The sequence below is a fragment of the Nuphar pumila genome, chromosome 1 (genome assembly GCF_984573655.1).
Source record: "Nuphar pumila chromosome 1, dmNupPumi1.hap1.1, whole genome shotgun sequence".
Lineage (NCBI taxonomy): Eukaryota > Viridiplantae > Streptophyta > Magnoliopsida > Nymphaeales > Nymphaeaceae > Nuphar > Nuphar pumila.
In genome coordinates, this window is record NC_143249.1 from 165284155 (window position 1) to 165307581 (window position 23427).

General features: G+C 39.1%; 1 protein-coding gene across 1 annotated transcript in view; it reads right to left on the minus strand.

Moving 5' to 3' along the window:
- LOC149851194 (uncharacterized) overlaps window positions 1–23427 on the minus strand; it is a 46185-nt gene that overhangs the window by 7032 nt on the left and 15726 nt on the right. Inside the window, exons 2-6 of the mRNA XM_090007931.1 lie at window positions 20327–20507; window positions 19179–20110; window positions 18315–18431; window positions 10883–11277; window positions 7461–7520 (exon numbers count right to left, since the gene is read on the minus strand). Coding sequence (XP_089864057.1) covers window positions 7461–7520; window positions 10883–11277; window positions 18315–18431; window positions 19179–20110; window positions 20327–20507 — 1685 coding nt within the window. The remainder of the gene's footprint in view (window positions 1–7460; window positions 7521–10882; window positions 11278–18314; window positions 18432–19178; window positions 20111–20326; window positions 20508–23427) is intronic.

Here is a 23427-nt window from a genome sequence, read left to right on the forward strand (position 1 = left end):
TGGGGGTCCACATTAGACATCCCCTATGAGGGTCCAAAATATATCCATTGGATCCAAATAATATTTTAAATTGGATCCAAACTGAACTGCACCCCATATCCAACTTGGATCCAAATAGTGATTTTGGATCCAGAACTGAAGTTCAAGATCCAAATCACACCAAACTCATAAAGTCTTTATAATTTATCTTTTTATTATTATTCTTGAAATATTATTCATAGCTTGAGACAAAAATTCATAATTAATCAAAATCAAGAAAATAAAAAAAATCAAGAAAATCGAGAAACTCAAGGAAATGAAAAATATCAAGAAATCAGAATTTAAAAAAGATCAAGAAAATCAAGAATGCACAATTATAGTTACAATCACATCAATACTCCAACATTTATTCATTTTAATCGTCAAAAATTCTTGGGTTTTACACAAGTACTTATCTAGGGCTCCCTTGCCTAAAGAATGATACTAGAAGAGAAAAGAAAAGGTTAACAATTGTTAACTATAGAGGCACTTTTGTAGGATGTATATTTAAAGGGAACATGTTTGCTAATCATTTGTGCATATAGTTTAATAGAAAACATTAATTTTTTTCTTTTATATTCAGTTTTTTAGTAATCAATCCTGACAAATGCGATATACATGGTTGGTTTAGTATATATATCAGGTTTTAGATCACGTGTTTGTAACATATAAGCAGGTTTTTGGAGAGCTTCGAAAACCGATGGCATAATAATGTACCAACAATTTATGACCTAAAAATCATATTTTTTATTTAAAAAATAGTAATCAGGGTGTGATCCCTTACAAAAATACCATGTTGAACACATATATGAGTTCAAATTGTGTAACGTCCCAATTTTTTAAACTAAAATTTTAGGGAAATTGTTTTTTTTTTAAATCCCTTTACACAATTTTCAAAAAATACAACCAAAACTATTTTTAAATACGGTTCAAGCCTTGGGTGGGTTATAGATACAACATACACACATAAGACTAGAATAACTCAATCAAACTATAGTTTGTATTAAAATAAATTACATACTAGTCTCAACCATTATTAGATTTTACAAGACTTAACAAATCAAATAACCAAATAAATAAGTATCAAGTCTTCTCAAAAAGCCTTAAAGAACTATGACCCTCTTGGCATCACCCCGAGCCTACTGTCATCACCATTCAATCTACTCATTACCTGAAATATTATAAGTAGAGGTATAAGTCTACAACGTCAATAAGCAATCACCAAAACACGTGAACACAAATATTTCAATTACAGAAATAAGCATTCATATAACATCTAAATCATGCATCATTATATATTAGAATTAAACATAATTCACATTTACACAACTAATTATGCTTGCATTCATATTACAGGATAAACGTACTACACTGCATCATGTCAATGAAATAATAATTTATGCACAAACTAAAATATTTCAATAATTCCATTCTAATTTCTTATGTTTCACTTTTCCTCCCTTCTGAAGGTACACTCCTGAGTTCCTAACTTCGATTTAACCAATCCAATGAGGGGTATATTATGCCATGTATTTTATTAATCTTATTAAATTAAAAATATACAACCTTATACCGAGGTTTTATTGGAGCAGTCTGTGACCAAGAGAAACTCTCAATGATCCAATACGAAATTGATTCTTACTCTACAGAGATTTTGGATATACCACCTAGGACACTTGGTAGTCCAGCCCCCCTACGACTAGAGACTGGGGACCAGGGAGTTGCCATTGCCCTCAAAAAACTAAACAACAGTCAATTGGTCATGTGTACCCTCACTCTCTCCAAAGTGGGCCCTAGTCCAAAGGACCTGGTCTGAATGGGTCATGGGTGTTATTTAATAATTAGTCTCATAAATTAAATTACATGTGCTCATACCATCACACCCGGATTCACAAGGCCAATCTCCCCACTGAAGATTCTATAAGCAAGTCTATTTTGACCCATTCAAACACCCACATTTTATACTGTGAGCCCAACCTCCATGAGGCAATTATGTGCATGAATATATTTTCTGTCTCTAATGCACCACATGCACTCATAGGTTTCATTGAACCCAGACTCACAGCCGAGCTATACACATTCTCATATCGCACATCATTATCACCATGTCATAAGCCCATACACATACATAAAGGCTGCAACCATACATAATTCATGATCATGCTTAAACAAGTAACAATATGTATAACAATTTAAATTACATTGATCATGCCTTATGACATATAATATTCATTAACATGCATGTTATATGAATGATTATAAATAAAAAAAAATAACATGTAATACATTTAGTTTGCATGCATATCACCTCAAATTTTAAGATAAACATCCATAACCATGCTGTATAATGTAAAATACAATTAAGCATTCATACATGTCATAATATGTAAATTCGAATCCCTGTTAACCTAATTTTAGAAAACTCACTAAAATCACAAGAACCGAATTACACTCTCCCAATTTTATTAGGACTACCCACATATCTCAAGAACACAGTCTAAGAAACAGAATAAAAAAAATCATTGTAATAAAATCATAAACATTCTAGGACTAAATCCTGTCCAGGAAAAATACGAGACATATTCTGTCAACTGAAAAAATTCATCCCAGTTTAAGGAATTTCTCTAGACCTACAGAAAATAAGACATATCCTGTCAACTACAAAAATTTACCCCAGTTTGAGGAATTTTTCCAGACCTACATAAAACTCTTTTGATAAATTTATTTTTACAAGATTTTTTTATACATGTTACTTTTCACCCATATTTTTTTTTAATTTATTTTGATCATTTTTGTTTGAGTTTTTAGAACCATCAAAACCATTGGTCGGAACAATCCTACAGATAAGGCAGAAAACCTATGTTCTATTTCAATGGATGTTTCATCCTTAAAACCGATTTAAATAGAACAAAACAAGATTCTAAATTCAAGCCCTAGATGTATAGAACACTCCAGTATTCTTATTTTTATTTATTGGCTTCGTTTTCATGGAGATATCATTTTTTTTCTGAAATAAGTTAGGATAAAAAATGAGAACAAAAAAACCATGATTCAAACTCATGCAGGATCCATTAAACAAGAACAAAATTCAAAGTAAAAATCTATACAACCACAATTTTTGATGCTCTAAACATTGTTATATCATCACATAACACATATTTGATCAGATTCATGTTAATCTTGCTAAAACAATAACATATATCATTCAAGAATCACAAAACCTTCTTATAATACCTCAAATATGATTTCATCTATGCAAGAATCATAAGAAACCCTAAACAATCATTAAAATATGGTTTATTTATGCAATAATATACTATTTAATCATGCTAAACATGAAATAATATACACTATATGCTTAGATCAACTTTCTTTATCAAAAACATCAAAACCCAAAAGACGTTTTGCTAAAACCTTCTTCAAAAAGTTTTTCGCATACAAGAACAAGGATTCAAGCATATATTGAATTTTTAAAACTTATAAAGCTTATATTTCATCAATATAACCTAATATTAACATCTTAAATATGCTGAAATAAATAAAATCTAGCATATAACAGGAAACAAGCTTTCCCAATTTTTTTTTTCACATTAAAAGCTCAAAAACCTTCTTACTTTAAAAATTATTTTTCTTTTTTATTCTATGGTAACATAGATCCATACAAATGTCTTTTACAGATTAAAAAACAATCTTAGAGAGGTGTTTCAAGATCTGATCCTCATTGGTTCAAATTTAAAAAAATTTCCACTCATATTTCATATGTCTGAAAAAATCTATGCCTACGCGATTGATGTACCTACCGTAATCGGGTTCTCTAACTTAGAACAACCTTCATTTTCCATCTTCAAACCTTAAAGGAGCTTCAATGGATGCTGAAAAAAGTCTAAGAAGAAGAAAGAATGAAGAAGAAGATGGTAGAGAGAAAGATTAGAGAATTATAATGAGAATGGGAGAGGGAGGGAGAACTAACCTTGTTAATCTTCCTCATAAGGCCTTTATTTATAGATGGGCTTAGGAAAGAGTCTCATCTCTAATATATGATATTAATATCTATTAATCTCCTTTATTAATAAAATAAAAAAATAAATTATGGGTCCTAATTCATTAAATTTTAAAATTAATTAAGTTAGAGAAGAAAAGTGAGAACTTCTTATCCTGGTTTGAGCTCCAGTGATATGCTAACTTTCTGAGAGGCCTACAAACCCAAAGACTCAAAAAAATTTGACATTTAATTAGTCGATTTGATAGCTCTTAAAATGTAGATCATCTTGGTAGTCTTAGATTTAATCATACACACATGGAGCAACAAGAAAATTTAGTCGATGTTGAAAAACATTAAATTTTAACCTATAATTAAGCATAAATTTTGGTCGATAAAATGCTCAAATCAATACCAATTTGAGCATGTAGATAGTCAATTTTGATGCCATCAAAATGAGAAACATCAAAATTGACTCTAATTTAATAGGTGAGAAACCGATCGGCCAAATTTTTTGTCAAAACAATAATAACATTGTTCAGAGCATCTCACCCCATGGATCCAATCCAATGAGATTGGATCCAAATATCCTGAGCTATATTCAATCAAATCCATACCTAATTAGATCAAAATGTCATGGATTATATCCAACTTAATTGGATTGGATCCAAATACTATTAATTAAATCCACTACTTAATTTAAGGTCTAAATTCATATTGGACCCGAATTCTAGGATGTAGATCCAAGTTCAATATCCATAATCTAAACATATACAAATCATTTACTTTTTTGTTTAGTCCATATATTTTAAATTTTATAATTATTCTTGCAATATTCATCATAACTTGAGACTTAATTTCATAATAATTCGAAATCAAGAAAATCAAGAATTTCAAGAAAACTAAGAAATTATACTCATGTCATAAATGCATATAAAGTTTATTATTTATTCATTTTAATTGCCAAAGAAAAATCTCGAGTTTTATAAATTGCGTGGACATAATTGACACCTATGATTCCCCAATTAAATTGTACATACAGTCCTTAGTACCAAATATGTATCCATATTTAAATTCTACTTATATATGTATCAAACAAAACGAGTTCTACATGATAGAGATGGTGTGCACTAAATCACTAAATATGGCTTCTTTGGCCTTCTGTTCAAACATATTACCATTGTTAAAAGAGTTAACGATAAAAGCTTAGGTGTTAAAAATGTTTAATATTTCACTCCTTGGCAGTCATTTTAATTGATAGTTGTGGACATCTTTGGTATGGATGATAAATGGATGGTTTTGGTTTTTAACGTTACAGGTGGTTTCTACTTGATTTGAATTCACATATATATAACATTGTTTGATTACTAGAAAGAATCCTTTGGAACAAACTATTTTAATAAGCAAGCTTGAGTTTTTATTGTAAAATTTAAATGCAATATAAATTATTGCTTTTTATTTCTTTATATCGCTAGTTCCATCACTAATTTGCAATGAATTAATGAATGACATGATTCATCGCAAGGCCGTCGTTAATCTGCAAAGATTTGGTTTTGCGACAGATATGAATCCGTCGCTAATTCCATCATTATTGTAGCGACGTATTAAAATTTGTTGCAAAACATCGACCAATTCACTTTTGCAACGGATAAATATCTGTCCCTAATCCGTCGCAAAATTAGAGGCCGATACTAATTAGCAACAGATAATATCCATTGCTAATCCATCGCAAATAATAAAAAAATTAAAAAAATTTTGTTTAAAATATAAATATCAAGAAAAAATTTCTCGTGATACAATTTATATATCCTATGTATAAAAAAAAAGTACACATAAAAAATACATATACAAAGCACCTACAACAATTTATCGATCCACTATAATCCTCGTCAAGTTTTAATTATTTACAAGTGAACATTTACAAAGAGTTTCTTTTGAAACAACAAGAAGGTACAACAAATTCAACACATGAATCTAATCATCGCCAAGATTCTGTGAATCATCTTCTTCATTGTCTCGATTTGCCCCTTCATCTATGCCTCCATCAACTCCTCTACGCTGATTATCTCCAACATCCTACAATAGAAAAAAAGGTTAGTATTGATAAACAAAATATAATGAAATATATTATATGCAATGCATATAATCTAAGGCAATCAAAGTAACATGAGTGAATTACACATAGACTAGCTAGAAATAAAGTGAAGGATATTAACGGAATTCAGATATGTGTTCTAAGGCTGAGAGAAAAAAAATCATAGTGATTCAATCATGCAAATATGTGTTCTAAGGTTGTCAAAAAAATCTCATAGTGATTCAATCATGCATATATGTGTTCTAAGGTAGTGAAGAAACTATCATAGTGATGAAATCAAACTTATATGTGTTCTAATGTAGTAAAAAAACTTTAATAGTGATGAAATCATGCATATGTGTTATAAGGCAGTCAAAAACTTCCATAGTGATGAAATCATGCTTGTATGTGATGAAATAATGCATATACTAGCTTGAAATCTAACGACATGAAACAAATGACATGAACCTTTCATACCTGACAGGCACTTGCACACGAAGTTTTCCTATCCCGAAAAAAACTACACAACTTATTACAGACAACATCGGAAATTGCTTTATATAAATAGTCATGCATTGTGTCCTTAACAAGCTGGCGGACACCATCCCAAGAATTAGGCGGGTCAGTCAGATACTTAGAGTTGATGCTGACGGAAGAACTCTGAGAGCCGTGGCTGGAGGAGATAACGACTGGTGAGGTGTTTATATTACTCTCAAACCTGAACAGATGACCCTTTTTGGGTTCACCTGTTGCAGTCACCCAAGCTGCAGGATCAAAAGGCGGATGCTGAGTGGAGTCATTGCCATATCGCTCTACCATCTGTTGCTTGTATGACTCCTACAAAATAATGATTACAGTATGGATTAATAATTAAGAATTATAATATTTATGAAAACTTGTATATTACAATGTTTATTAATATAATAAATATATACCATTGTCGTTCTCGCCTTCTCTGATACAAACTCTCCCGTGCTCTTACGTTTATGTGTTTTAACAAACACATTCTTGTAAGGCACAATGCCTCATTTTTCTGCTTTTTACGAAGTTAAATGATAAAAAAATCATTTAAAAGGTATGCAACAATACTTATAAATTTGACAATATATATTGATGAGTTACCATTTTCTTCAGGTGGCTCCCAAAAGTCCTAGATCCACCTGTGCGTAGATGGGCATCAGGCATCTTCGCTCAGTTTTATACAACCTTCGCTGAGCGGTTTCAAAATTCATGCCCCGCCCACTTATCACACATTGCATCACAAAAATTTGACCTGATAGTAGGAGGGCCATGACTCTTCCATTGCAGTGGATCATCTATCCCACCAGATGTTTTTTTTGCTGCAGTCTTTATATTGTGCAACATGTCTGCAAATCGACTGGCAGTCACCTTCTGCCACACCTGCCTCACGTTCTGCTCCTCCATCGCAGTCACGAAGTGATTCAAAGCCTACAAATAATTTCAAAAAGTTAGTAGACATAACTATAACAAAAAATTAAATATAAAACACATTAGCTATGAAAAACGATTGTATACCATAAATGAGGACCACAATCTATCCGACACCTCCTTCAGGTACTCTTTTTATTGAGTGATCGGTCCTGGTAGATGTTGAACTAGTGACTGCCTAATATCTCATATTACTTCTTGTGGCTTCAACCTCGTGCTGCACATAAATTGGTACACATTAACTATCGATATACACTATTTATAAGATAAGTATTGGATAAGTGAAAATGAAATACTTATAATCGATTATCGATATATACTATTTGAATGAGTCATCGTGTATCAGACTGAGAAGACCCTGCATCCAACGTTGTCTCGTGACTTGTATGAACAACTGGTGTAGGTGGGTCATGTGCAGGCGAAATATCATCTATAGAAAAATGAGTTAGAAATTCACATAATGCGCATTTAAACTAATCAAGTATATAATTAGTTAAATGATATACCTATCGAAGCAGCCCGTGAAGACAAAAGCTGATACTGGTTACCACTGGGTGCTCGACTACAGTGACCTCTATGAACCATATTCTAACAAATAAAAATTTTATTTGGATATGTTACACAACTCTATATCTTCATGGATACATAATCAAATAAAAAATAACTTCATGCAATACATTCAAACATTGTAATACATTCAAATCATTGCAATCCATTCAAATCATTCACATCAAATATTGCAATACATTAAAACATAAGATATGACATCACTTGCTAATCATGAATAACTTATCCTTAACTTGCAATACAATTGGATAAATTGCGCAACTCTATATCTTCATGGATACATAATAAAATAAAAAATAACTTCATAAAATACATTCAAACATTGCAATACATTCAAATCATTGTAATACATTACAATACATTCAAATCATTCACATCAAACATTGCAATACATTGAAACATAAGATATGACATCACTTGCTAATCATGAATAACTTATCCTTAACTTGCAATACAATTGGATAAGTTATACAACTCTATATCTTCATGGATACATAATCAAATAAAAATAACTTCATGCAATATATTCAAATATTACAATACATTTAAATCATTCAAATCATTGCAATACATTGCAATCATTCAAATCATTCACATCAGACATTGCAATACATTTAAACATAAGATATGACATCACTTGCTAATCATGGATAACTTATCCTTAACTTGCAATACAATTGGATAAGTTATACAACTCTATATCTTCATGGATACATAATCAAATAAAAAATAACTTTATGCAATACATTCAAATATTGCAATACATTCAAATAATTCAAATCATTCACATCAAACATTGCAATACATTAAAACATAAGATATGACATCACTTGCTAATCATGGATAACTTATCCTTAACTTGCAATACAATTACATAAGTTACACAACTCTATATCATCATGGATACAGAATCAAATAAAAAATAACTTCATGCAATACATTCAAACATTGCAATACATTCAAATCATTGTAATACATTCAAATCATTCACATCAAATATTGCAATACATTAAAACATAAGGTATGCATTACGAGATGTATTTCACTAGCTCGAGTATGCTTCCTCATCACTTGTTTGACTTTCATATTCTTCTTCTTCCTCTTCCTCTTCCTCTTCCTCTTCCTCTTCCTCCTCTCCTTCTTCTTCTTCTTCTTCATTGAGCACCCATCCACTTGGTATATCATTTGGATCACATTCTTCTATATGTGTGCCATTAGACAATAAAGATATGACATGCATACCATGTATGACATCACGACCATAAGAGAAGTCATATGTATCATCTGATTGATAGTAATCACCCTCTTCAGCAATCTTGTCTTCCTGTAACTGATCATACTCGGGGTATAGTTTAGACTTCACCTTGCAAACTGCCCACCATTCATTTCTATCTGACTTCCTTGTATTCAGATATGAAGTATAGTAAACTTGTTGAGCTTGCGAAGCTAATATGAATGGTTCATATGTTTCAAACCTTGATTTATGATTCACCTTCACCATGCCTAAGGCTTTGTCGACTCTTGTTGCTGTGGGTTCAAACCAATGACACTTGAACAAAGTTACCCTATTATTTAAGCCTAAGTAAGTCAACTCTATTATTTTTTCTATAACACCGTAGTAGTCATGTTCATTTTCACTGTAGTTGCTACCCTTGACACACAAGCCACTATTCATCGTTGACTTATTTACACCGTAGTCTTTTGTATGGAATCGATAACCATTTACAATGTACCCGTTGTAACATTGCACAACTTTGGTTGGACCATTTTGTAAATTACATATTCCTTGATCATTAACATCACCATGACAGACCTACAAGCATAAACAATGAATGTGATCATGACCAATTAAGTAACTTATTATTGTTTACACGGAAAGAATGTATGTCATCGTCTTTACCAACTCTTTCAACCATGCCACAAACTTATTTTCACGTTCTTTTTGTACTTCTGCATCAGTGAGAAGTGGAAGTTCTCTTCGAAACTCTAGATCAAATCGTCTGCACTTAACAAATACTTATATTACCGAACTATGTACGCACGTATAGAACTTTGTGTTACATATTAAGTATACTTACTCGATGTAGTGATCGATCGCTGAGCAATTAAAAAGGATATAGATTTATGTTGTGTCTTGCTCTCAATCCACTACAAGAAAAATGCTAATTTGTGACGGATATTTAAGACGGATTTTTTCCGTCGCAAAGTTGCGACGGATTAGTGGGAGAAAAATATTTGTCGCTAACATTCGAAATATTTACAAAAGTAGCGACGGAAATATTTCCCTCTCTAAATCCGTCGCTACTTAGCGATGAATTAGCGACAAATTTTTTCCGTCGCCAAAACACTACAAAAAATACTAATTAGCGACAGAATTAGCGAGGGAATTTTTCCGTCGCTAATCCATCACTAAATAGCGACGGAAAAATTCCCCCGCTAATTTCGTCGCTAATTTTCGATTTAAACCATCCCGCCTGAGGCACGGATTTTTCCCTCCCTCCGTTCCCCCCCCCGTTTGATTTAAACCGCCCTTCCACTGATGACGCGTAGCGGCCCTCTGAGTGTCCTCCTCCTCCCGCTACCTCTCCCCCGCGCCGTCCTCCTCCTCCCGGCGGTGCCCCTCGCCGGTCTCCACCGCCCGTCCTACCTCTCCCGCGCCTGAGGCTCTCCGAGCGTGACTAGCGTCGGCCCCCGGACCGTCCTCCTCCTCCCGCTACCTCTCCTCCACGTGCCATCCTCCTCCTCTCGGCGGTGCCCCTCGCCGGTCGCCACCGCCCGTCCTGCCTCTCCCTCGCCTGAGGCCTTTCGAACGTGATTGGCGTCGGCCCCCGGACTGTCCTCCTCTTCCCGCTACCTCTCCCCTGCGCCGTTCTCTTCCTATCGGTGGTGCCCCTCGCCGGTCGCCACCGCCCGTCCTGCCTCTCCCTCGCCTGAGGCCTTCTGAACGTGATTGGCGTCGGCCCCCGGACTGTCCTCCTCCTCCCGCTACCTCTCCCCTGCACCGTCCTCTTCCTATCGGTGGTGCCCCTCGCCGGTCTCCTCCTCCTCACGCTACCTCTCCCCTGCGCCATCCTCCTCCTCCCGGCGGTGTCCCTCGTCGGTCTCCACCGCCCGTCCTGCTTCTTCTTCGGCTGAGGTCGTCCACCATGATTGGCTCGCTGCGGGAGAGCGTCCCGACGCTGGAACCCGCCTGTGCAAAAAAAAATTGCTTCCTGCCGGAGAACGCGCCGGCAAAGAGCAATTTTTTTTTTTAAATTTAACGACAGATTAGCGACGGATATTATCCATCGCTAATTTAAAATAGCAAAAGACTCGCGATGGATCATGTCCGTCGCTAATCCGTCGCAAATTAGCGACGACAGTAGCGACGAATAAGTTCTGTCACTACTTAGCGTCGAAAAATTCGCGATGAAAGTTATTCATTGCTAATCCGACGCTAATCCGTCGCTAAACGGTTTAGCGTCGGATTTAGGTCGTCGCTAATCCACAGGTTTCTTGTAGTGATCTTTTAAGAGTCTTGATCGACAACTGCCAAAGGTATACTCAAGGTGGTTGAAATATCGACAATTTGTCAGCTACAGTAAATTCTTCTCCATCATCGTTATGAGGTGGGCAAGTGTAATGCGCTAAAATGCGAGGTTTAAAGTACATAGATGAAAAATTTGAAATCTCTTCTAAAGTGTACGCCTCACAAATAGAACCCTCTACTCTTGCTTTATTCTGAACATTTTTTTTGAGGTCAAACATTCATCTGTCAACAATATATATCTCATAATGCAATAAATTTCTCAATAACATTGATAAAAAAAACATACCTTTCAAATGGGTACATCCACCGATATTGCACAAAACCAACAACCCTTAGTTCACATGGCAAATGTATGATCACATGTTCCATAACATCAAAAAATGCTGACAGGAATATTTTCTCTAGCTGACAAATAGTAGTGATGACAGAATCATCAAGATTCTTTACCTCGGATACTATGACTTTCGATGCACACAATGTTCTAAAAAATCTACTCAACTCAGATAATACCCCCCATATAGGTTTGTCTAACATATCATGCAATGCTAGGGGAATTGATGTCTTCTTTTAAATCGTTGTAATTTTGAAAAGATTTTTAAATGTAAAACATGTGAAAACCAGACATCAAATAATAAAAACCGGTTCTCACTAGTGGATGAGACCGGGTCGAACTCAGGGAACGAGAATATGTTGTATTCAAACAAACAAGTCTAAACTATTCTTTATTGCCGAATTATTGAAATATAAAATGTTCAGAAAAGTAAAAACAACTAACTATTACAACAAATGAATACCCTTCGCAGAGGGCGTAAAGTGCAATATTTACAAACCCAATTAAAATTCCTAATTCTAAAAATAAAAGCAAAAAGAAGCTTTATTCTTCGTACTTCGTGTCACGTAATCGCTTCCGCTCCAGTCTGTGCTATCCTGCACAATTCAAAGGAACACGAGCAGTACCAGAGCTAGAACATGAAAGAAATGATAAAAGACTTCTAAATGACTAACTACAATTGAATGTAAAAACAAAACAGAAAATTAGAAAAAAACAGAAAAGAGAAAATTACTGAAAGACTAAAACATGAACTTGGAGATTTGTAAAACAGGAAGTGCTGAATGAAGAAAAGGAAACAAAATATTTCAGAAAACAAAATATGAAATGAATAATGAAGAACATGAAAAACTGAATAATGCACGAGAAATGAATGTAAAGACAAGAAATGACTAAAAACAAAACAGAAAATAAGGAAATGATTGAACTCTATATTAAAACTAAAACTGTAAATCAAGAAAACATAACAAACAATTAACCAATCTATATTGCAGGTAACCAACAGAAATTTAGTGAAAACAATAGACATTCAGTAAACTAAAAAAAACAAAACTTAGTAAGATGCAAAATAGAAATTTTTGAAAAACAACAATGCAGATGAAAGTTATGAAACTAACAAAACTAATGCAATGATAGCAAACAGGAAATTAATACAGAGAATTATGATAATATGAAAACTGAATTAAAAAAAAAACAGATAGGAAATGATTTAAAGACAAAATAGAAAATAAGGAAATGAAAAAACGAATGTGAAAATTCAATTGTAACACAAACATCAAACAGACAATCACACGAAAGAATGTAAAACGGAATGTGCCAAACTAAAAAAAAAATCAGAAATTCAATAAAAGTAAACACGATATTAACTAATACAAAAGAGTACTTAAGGAATGAAAAACAAACAACCGAAAGAAGAAGAAAAACAGAACAGGAAAATGAATGTGAATTACATTTTAATTTTTTTTTTCTGAAACAAGACACAACAAATAGATGATCGATTGAACAGACAAAAGTAGAAGAACTGAAGAAGAATCCGATCAGAAGAAGAAGAAAAGAATGATCTGAATCGGAAGAAGAAGAGGAAGAAGAAGAAGAAGATCTGAAGGAGAAGAAGAAGAATCGGAGGAAGAAAAGGAAGAAGAAGAAATAAAGAAGAAGAAGAAGAAGTAGGAGAAGAAGGATACTCAACACTCACCGTGAACCTGAGGGAAGAGGTGTTGTGGCGACCTCCACCACCACTGCCATCGCCGGAATAAGAAGCTTCCACCACTCCCGCCGGCTGAAAAGAAGAAGAGGAAGAGGAAGAAGGAGAAATTAGGGAAAAAGGTAGCCACCGGCAATGGTGGAGGGATGTAACGCCCCGGATTTCCAAAACAAAGCTAAGTTAAAATTTTCATGAATTTCTTTTTTTTTTTCTTTGCAGCGGAACTTAGAAAAGCTTTTAGCAGTGGAATAAGACGATAATGAGTCGTCGGTTTTAGAAAGCTCCGAGCACGTTGCAGGTATGTGGCCAAGCAACTCATTGACCACCAAAGTGTTCCATTTTATCGAAAACCACATGTTTATTACAACACTACTGCTTAGAAAAGCAGTGTAGGTTCAATAAAAGGAAGCAGTACAACTCTGTCTAGAGAAACCCTGGAACTCGATGCCGCCTTGCTCCGCATATCGCCACGCAGGTTCAACACCTGAAATCCCCATAAAACGGGGTCAGAACCACTGATGGTCTGGTAAGTATGCAGTCATACATCCATTCAACTCAAATACAATAATGACCACTTAGGGTCGCAATGCGCAATAACGACGCTCAAGCCTCCAAGACTTAGCGTATATCGCAAGAGCCTCCTCAGGGCTATGAGTTGAACATCCGCTCAAGTCCTCATGACTTAGAGAAAGCCTTTTCAGGGCTGTGATTTGAATAGCCGCTTAAGTCTCCACGACTTAGCCATGACCTCTTCCGGGTCTCAAAGTGATGTCTAGCTCAAGTCTTCATACTTGGCACATCCGTATCCCACGCATCTAAGGACAACTCCTCGAGCTTCGCTTAGTCGTGCGGATACAACACGGGTCTTTGCCCAGTCGGTCCAGTAGTATACCGAACATGACACCTTCACAAAGGTTATGCAGGACTGACTCAACACGTCATCCACTCATACATTCAAAGCATCGCTGTACCTAGAACTAATGCATTGTTTGATAATTAACCGCTCCCGCCTTTGGTACGCAGGTAGAGCTATTGTCCGGGCATCAACGCGACGTTCTGGGGGTTGATTATTCTATGTATTTTAGATACCCCAGAGGCCTGTTGACCCTATCCATAGTAGGGCAGTGTGTTTCAACTGGGAGAATCCTACTAGGCCCATATTCGGATGCATCCTCTACTTGCAGTAGTTGGGTTCAATCCTTAGATCTTAAGGATAACCACGACCCCAAAACCCATGAGTGACTGAGGCCATCGTGGACTCTATCAGGTCCAAAGTAAAATACATGTCACTCAAGGCTGTACCATCACTGTCATTCCACAGTGAGCATAATTCCTGAAGGGGTCTGCCAGTCTTACAATTACTTGGACAGAATCTGCATGCCATTTAGGCAGCCCGTGCTTTCAGCACTACGGGAGTATGTACCCGACCCCATTCAGTCTTCCCCAACACAGTCATTACTGAGGGGGTACCCCTAACACGATCTTCAACCGCGGGGTATGTGCGACCTTAAGTCTTATTCATATGCATGCAGAACACCGCTCTTTGGCACTTCGGCCACCACGAGCATCACACCTCTTTGGGTGGAAACAACACACTCTGGCTCTTCGGCCCTTACGAGTCTGGTTGTGTAACCGTTCTCAATGAGCATGCATATGACTCGATCTAAATAGATCGGCTACTCGGCGTATTTTTACGCAACGAGTCCAAACCTAGCCAAGGCGCAACCTCTACTCCGGCTCAGCGGCCCTTACGAGCAAGGTGCCCTTGCAGGCACAATGATACGAGCCGATCTGGCATCGTTCCATCAACGGACATCATTATGCCGTTCCATTGGTTCCGGCAGCTCTTCTGCCAACCATTTCGTCAGCACCTCCCCTGCTCTACCGGCAGTGGTGCGACGACCCCTTCTACGTTGTAGAGGGCAAACCATGAACTGGGTAGCACTCTGCTATATGTCAGAGTATCCTGCTACGTTCTTTCTGAGCTATTCTTAGCTTCTTCAGAAATTTTAGCAGCACTTCCTCTCTTTTACGGAGAAAGCGTGCGTTTCTTTTATCCATTTCAGCGGCATCTCCCCTCTTTGGTAGGAAATCGCCACGCTTAATTCGGGAAATGGATGCGCACCGTTGTGCGTACTTTGCATCCATCAAGGTTGCAGGAACCCTGGGCCATAGCCAGGCCATACGTAATTAACTTAGTCTTTACGTAAAGAGCATTTTGCCAAAAAGCGAAGCCTTTCCAATAGGGGCTTCATTCGTCAAGCAGAATCTTGAACGAGGAGCGGTCGAGGAATCGCATGGGCGATTTGGAGTTGATCTCCATTTGAACGCTCATTTATGCGCTATATATGTAGTATAAGCAGAAGCCTGTGCTTTATACAGCGGCGGCGTAAAGAAATGCATATACTATTGTTCAGGGTGTGTAACTGAACGAAATATTCTACATATATAACAAAGCAGAAGCCTTGGCATCGTTCGACGCGACGGCGTAAGTAAAGACATTGCAGAAAGCAGGAGCCTTGGCATCGTTCGACGCGACGGCGTAAGTAAATGCATAATCGGAAGTGCAGAAAACAGGGAGCCTTGGCATCATACGACGCGACGGCAAAGGTAAATCACATAGCCTGTGCGATATAAGACGCGTCGGCAGAATCAGCAGATATACACCTAGATCCGCATCCAACGATAGTTACGAGGCGAGCGGGTGAACACCGAAGTGTCCTAAAGGGCTCAACCAAGAACTAAAGCGAGATACCATTTTGAAGAACGCATATACTGCGTGTTTGAACATAGATATATCCGACGATAGTTACGAGACGAGCGGGTGAACACCGAAGTGTCCAAAAAGGGCTCAATCAAGAACTAAAGCAAGATACTACTTCAGAAAGTATATTCTATATACAAACAGTCAAATACTTGAGAGAGATGGATCAACGAAGCGAACTTACTTCAAATCGTGGAAGAAACGGCTCCGGGTTGCTTCTTTGGCTTCGAGCCTTCCTTCGAGAGGTCAGACTAAGTCAGATGAAGCTGACTTAGTTGGGAAAGAGGTAGAGTAGGTCAAGCTACTCAACCTAAGTGGTTTGAACCAAACAGGGTTCGATCCAAGTCAACTGGGTTCAGCAGGTTCGAACTCAGCTCAAGTAGGCTAAGTCTGGGTTCAGAAATCCAAACCGGAATCTGGACCAAAAAGGACTTTGACTTTGACTTTAAACCCAACTAGGTTCAAGTCAAGTCAACTGGGTTTGGACAAGGTCAAGTGGGTTCAGACCCAGGTCAGGTGGGTTAGGACCAGGTCAGGCAGGCTCAGGCTAAGTCAGGCAGGCTCAGACCAGGTCAGGTGGGCTCAGGTGGGCTAGGCTAGGTAGGGGAGGTTTAGGAGAGAGAGAGAAGGCAAGAGAGAGAGGGGGGTCGATTTTTATGAGAAGAGAGAGAGTGGGGAGGGCTATTTATAGCCCAAGCCCACCTCCTCTTGGGTTTTTCCATGCCCAAACTACCCCCTTGGCTTCTTTTTAATTCCAAGAGGTTCCTTGGTGTGGGGCCCACTTGGATATTCCATGGGATATTTTTGTGGGTCCCACCAGATATTTTCTGAGAAATATTTCTGTGGGTCCCACCAATATTTCCGTGGGTCCCGCAAGAATTTCGGGTTTCCGGCGATTTTTTTCCGAAAAATTCTGAGTACGCCATTTTCTTCGTATTGACGTAACTAAGAAAGTTGGCTCGTACGAATCTATTGATTTCGTTTAGTTAGGAAGTTATGGCTTCCTGAGTATTTGAGCATATATTCGCGATTCGACGAATATCCTAAGTATAACTGGCTTGCAGGAATTGATTCGTTTCGCATTCTGAGAAGAAATGCTATTTTTACCGGTAAATGCCTCATGAATTTTATTCAGATATTTTCTGAAAAATTGCGGGTCTTACATCATTACCCCCTTAAAGGAATTTCGTCCGCGAAATTCAGCTAAGAGTACAAGGTGAAGAGTTCAGGATATTTATCCCGCATATCCGATTCAGGCTCCCAAGTGCAATCATCGATTCCATGATGCTGCCACCTCACTTTAACAAGTGGAATGACCTTCGTTCTTAGCACTTGCTCCCGTCGGTCCATGATCTCCACTGGCCTTTCTTCTATCGTCATATCTTCTCGGATGTCAATGTCTTCATGTTGAATGACGTGAGAAGGATCATGAACGTACTTTCTAAGCATTGATACGTGAAATACATCATGTATTTGCGCGTATTGTGGTGGCAATGCTACTCGGTAGGCAGTCTCTCCGATCCGGCTCAAAACTTCGAAGGGACCAACAAATCTGGGGCTGAGCTTCCCCTTCTTTCCAAAACGAAACACACTCTTGGTTGGAGAGACCTTGATAAAAACCTTATCTCCAACCGCAAAAACGAGTTCCCTACGCCGCTGATCGGCGTAGCTCTTCTGTCGACTCTGAGCAGTCAGTAGCTTCTTTCTGATCATGTGGACCTGCTCAGTATAATGCTGCAACACAATGGGCGAGTCCAAGGTTCGCTCACCCACTTCACCCCAATGGATCGGTGATCTACAGGGTCGTCCATACAAGGCTTCATACGGCGCCATCCCAATGCTAGCGTGGTGGCTATTATTATAAGCAAATTCAGCCAACGCTAGGTGGGAATCCCAATCACCTTTCCATTCTAGCATATAGGCTCTTAGCATATCTTCAAGAGTCTGTATGGTTCGTTCTGATTGCCCATCTGTTTGGGGATGGAATGCTGTACTGAACTTGAGTTTCGTCCCCAGGGCTCTCTGAAGCTGCTCCCAAAAGTGAGAGGTGAACTTCGGGTCACGATCAGATATGATCGAAATCGGCACTCCATGGAGTCTAACGATTTCCCGAATGTAGATCTCTGCCAATCGTTCAGTTGAGTATCGAGTGTTGATTGGCAGGAAATGAGCAGACTTGGTGAGTCTGTCCACGATCACCCATATTGAATCGTATTGTCTCTTGGATCGAGGCAATCCAACGATGAAATCCATCGTAATGCCTTCCCATTTCCATTCTGGAATCTTGATCCGTTGCATCTTTCCACCAGGGCGCTGATGTTCGATCTTAACTTGCTGGCAGATCAAACACTTCGAGACAAACGTAGCCACATCACGCTTCATACCCTTCCACCAGTACTTCCTCTGTAAATCTCTGAACATCTTCGTACCTCCAGGGTGAATGGTGTACTTGCTATTATGAGCCTCCTGGAGTACTTCCTGTCTTAGCTCAGGGTTATTTGAAACCCAAATCCTTTCTTCCATCCATATTCCTCCATCTTCTTTCAAATGGAAGAAAGTATCATCTTTTTCAGCACGAGCTTTCAATTCCAAGTACTGGGGATCCTTGAACTGTTCGGCTACGATGCGATCGAGGAACTCAATGTGGATCGTCAAACATGACATTTGGATTCTACCTGAATCAGCCAAAAATGGCTTCCACTTGACGAAATCCTCCATCAACTTCCATTGTCCGGTTAGGCTGGCCAGAGTGCCAACAGTCTTACGACTAAGGGCATCTGCTACAACATTCGCCTTTCCAGGGTGATAGGAAAGCGTGAATTCATAGTCTTTGAGGAATTCCAGCCATCGCCGTTGCCGCATATTGAGTTCTTTTTGAGAAAAGAGGTATTTTAGGCTTTTATGGTCCGACATGACCTCAAATTTCTCTCCATACAGGTAGTGTCGCCAGATTTTAAGCGCGAACACTACCGCGGCAAGCTCCAAGTCGTGGGTTGGATAGTTTTTCTCATGGACCCTCAACTGTCGTGATGCATAGGCGATTACTTTGCCATGCTGCATCAACACACAACCCAGACCTGTTCCCGAGGCATCGGTATAAGCAACGAAGCCTCCCTGACCAGAAGGTAAGGTAAGGACAGGGGCAGTGGTAAGCCTCTGTTTGAGAACCTCAAAGCACTCCTTACACTGGTCAGTCCATTCAAACTTGACTCCCTTTTTAAGTAATTTCGTCATCGGTACGGCGATTCGGGAGAAGTCTTGTATGAACTTCCGATAATATCCGGCAAGTCCAAGGAAGCTACGAACCTCAGTGATATTTTCTGGCTGCTTCCAGTCCATCACAGCTTCCACCTTCGCAGGATCTACTGCGATTCCATCTTTCGAGATCACATGACCAAGGAACATCACTTTGTCTAGCCAGAATTCACATTTTGAAAACTTAGCATAGAGTTGGTTATCTTGAAGGGTTTTCAAGACGATTTTCAAGTGCTCCACGTGTTGTTCCTTGTTCTCAGAATATACGAGAATGTCATCAATAAAGACGATGACAAAGCTATCCAAATATGGTCTGAATATCCGGTTCATTAGATCCATAAAGGCAGCAGGCGCATTAGTGAGTCCGAAGGGCATTACTACGAACTCATAATGGCCGTATCTCGTTCTAAAGGCAGTCTTGGGTATATCCTCTTCCTTTACTCTGAGCTGATGGTACCCAGACCTGAGGTCGATCTTGGAGAACACCCTCGCTGTTCTGAGTTGATCGAATAAGTCCTCAATCCGAGGCAACGGGTACTTATTTTTAACAGTTGCCTGGTTAAGCATCCGATAATCGATGCATAACCGAAGGGATCCATCCTTCTTCTTTACAAACAGTACCGGGGCTCCCCACGGTGACACACTAGGATGGATGAACCCTTGTTCCATCAGTTCTTCCAACTGACACTTCAACTCACTGAGTTCAGCTGGCGCCATTCGATACGGGGCTTTGGATATCGGCGCTGTTCCAGGTAAGGATTGAATTCCAAATTCAACCTCACGAAGTGGCGGAAGTCCTGGCAATTCCTCAGGAAACACATCGGGAAACTCCCGCACCACTTCCAAACTCTCAAGGGTTTGGTCATTGGATTTTTTCACCGAGAGACTCAACAGGAAGGCCACACAACCCTTCCTAAGGTATTTTTGTACCTTAAGTGCTGATATGAGCCTTTTCTGTGGAACTGGTTTGGATAACCGGTACTCCATTTTAGGCAATCCGGGTCGAGATAGAATCACTCTGCCCTCGCGGCACAGAATCTTGGCATTATTCTGAGCCAACCAATTCATTCCCAGAATGACATCGTACTGTACCATATCGATCAGGATGGCGTCAGTAGGCAAGTGTTGCCCTGCTATCTCAATATCCAAATTTTTCACACACCGGATACATTTGGTGCGTGAACCCAACGGGTTATATACTTCGATCATTTTATCAATCGGTTGCACCGAAGCGTGGAGTTGTTCGGTGAAATCGTCAGAGATAAACGTATGAGTAGCACCACAATCAAACAAGACGTAAGCTGCATGTCCATTAACAGGTACGGTGCCTTCAATCAGGTCACCATTTTCGACTTGTTCAGTCGTTACAGCATATACACGACCTGCAGCAGGCCTTTGTTCTATTCTAGGTGGAGGTCGTGGAAACTGAGAACGTTGTGGTGCTGGTCGAGAGGATCCGGCAGATCCGGCATTACCCCTCTGTTCATCTGCAGCCTTCTTGGCGCAATCCCTTATAAAGTGGCCCATCTTGCTACAATACAAGCACCCACCAATGTCACGAGGACATGGCTTTCCGGGGTGGTTCATACGACACCTTGGGCAGCTGAAGTTGGACTGCTGACCATTCGGAGTTGTGTTCTGTCTTGGCCTCACGACTTGTTGAGTATTGTTCCCTCCTTGGAACTTTTTCTTTTGAAAGGGTTGTCGTGAACCCTGGCCACTTGGGAATGTCCTTTTACGATTCCCACCATTCACTATGGGCTTCTTTGCTATGATCACTTTAGATCGTGCCCAGTCCTCTTGGATTTTTGAAGCTGCTGCTACCGCAGCCTGAAAGGTCGAAGGCATGCTTGTTATCACTCGAGATCGCAGCCCTTCGCGCAGACCATTCACATATTTGTCGGCCCTTTCTTGGTCTGTTTCGAACAATCGAGAGCAGTAGCGCTCTAGATTCTGAAATTTGGTGGTATAGTCCATTAGACTCATACCGCCCTGTTCCAACTCCAGAAACTCCATCTTTTTCTTGTTTCTGAAATGCAACGGGAAGTAGTTATCCATAAAAGTCCTCCGAAAGTCAGTCCAAGGAATGACTTCGACTTGTGAGAACTGGATAAGTTTAGTGGTATCCCACCACTTCCGTGCATTATCTTTTAATCGATACGTGCCAAAGTTGGTCTTCTTCTCTTCTGGTACTCCTAGTACTGAGAAGGCACGTTCTGTCTCTTCGATCCAACTCTCCGCGAGCTCAGGATCGGCTCTGCCAATGAAAACTGGTGGGTCAAGCTTGAGGAACTTCTCATAAGTCACTCCTCCCAGGTGCTCGTTTCGTGGTGCGACTGGTTCTGGCCTCGTTTCACGGATGGCGGTAACCAGGTTGTTGAGTGTCTCCAACAGGAATCCTTGCGTATGAGACTCCTCGCTTGGTATGGTTCTCCTCGTCGTAGGAGCCATTTATCTATGCACACACAAGCACTTGTTTTTAGTTTCTCGATGTATATGAGGAAGTAAAAGCCTTATTTACTTAATATACATCACATTTACACAAGCATCGCCTTAAACAAAACGTCATGCCGCACTGGCAGACTTTAGGCGTTGAGAAACTATATACATGAGTCTATTGACTCCAAAACATCACCAGTCTCTTTAAGACTTGGATTTCTTTGATGAAGACGAACTCCAAAAGGTCCATCTATTGCCACATGGCCTTGGTGCAGGCACTACTAGCTTTGGCTTGGGCGGCACTTCCGCACTAGCAAGCGAATACTGGGGATATATGAGAGACTCCAGTCCACTTTCCCAGTCAGCAAGATCAAGACTCTGGGAGTCTGGAATAATGATTGGCGAACAGAAAGAATCCCCTCTTTTGTTCCTGCCATTTAAGCTCGGCGTATGTGATGCCGGATGGTAGCTTGGCGAGTGATAGACCTCCGCAGGGAAGTTCAAATCAAAATCCCTCAGCCTTGGTAATTCATCAAAAGATGTTGGGGTATGGTTGCTCCCAACACTAGAGTGATGCGGTCCACTGACACGCGAAGTCTCATCCCTGAGACCCTTTGAAGCCCGCCGACCCATATCGGCGGTATATTTCCTTTGGCATTCGTTGGCGGAATGCCCATCTTCACCACAATATTGGCAGTCTTGGACTTCATACGGGCATATCCACTCATCGTGCATGACCTTGCAGCGATAGCAATATCCACGCGAGTCATGAGTTGCCATCTATACAAAGATGCACCCAGATCAGAACAAAAGTATAAAAACATATACTTACAGTGCGATATCGGTACCATGATGGATCTTGAACCAGGTTTCTCAGACTCATGCTCTGATACCAATTCTGTAACGCCCCGGATTTCCAAAACAAAGCTAAGTTAAAATTTTCATGAATTTCTTTTTTTTTTTCTTTGCAGCGGAACTTAGAAAAGCTTTTAGCAGCGGAATAAGACGATAATGAGTCGTCGGTTTTAGAAAGCTCCGAGCACGTTGCAGGTATGTGGCCAAGCAACTCATTGACCACCAAAGTGTTCCATTTTATCGAAAACCACATGTTTATTACAACACTACTGCTTAAAAAAGCAGTGTAGGTTCAATAAAAGGAAGCAGTACAACTCTGTCTAGAGAAACCCTGGAACTCGATGCCGCCTTGCTCCGCATATCGCCACGCAGGTTCAACACCTGAAATCCCCATAAAACGGGGTCAGAACCACTGATGGTCTGGTAAGTATGCAGTCATACATCCATTCAACTCAAATACAATAA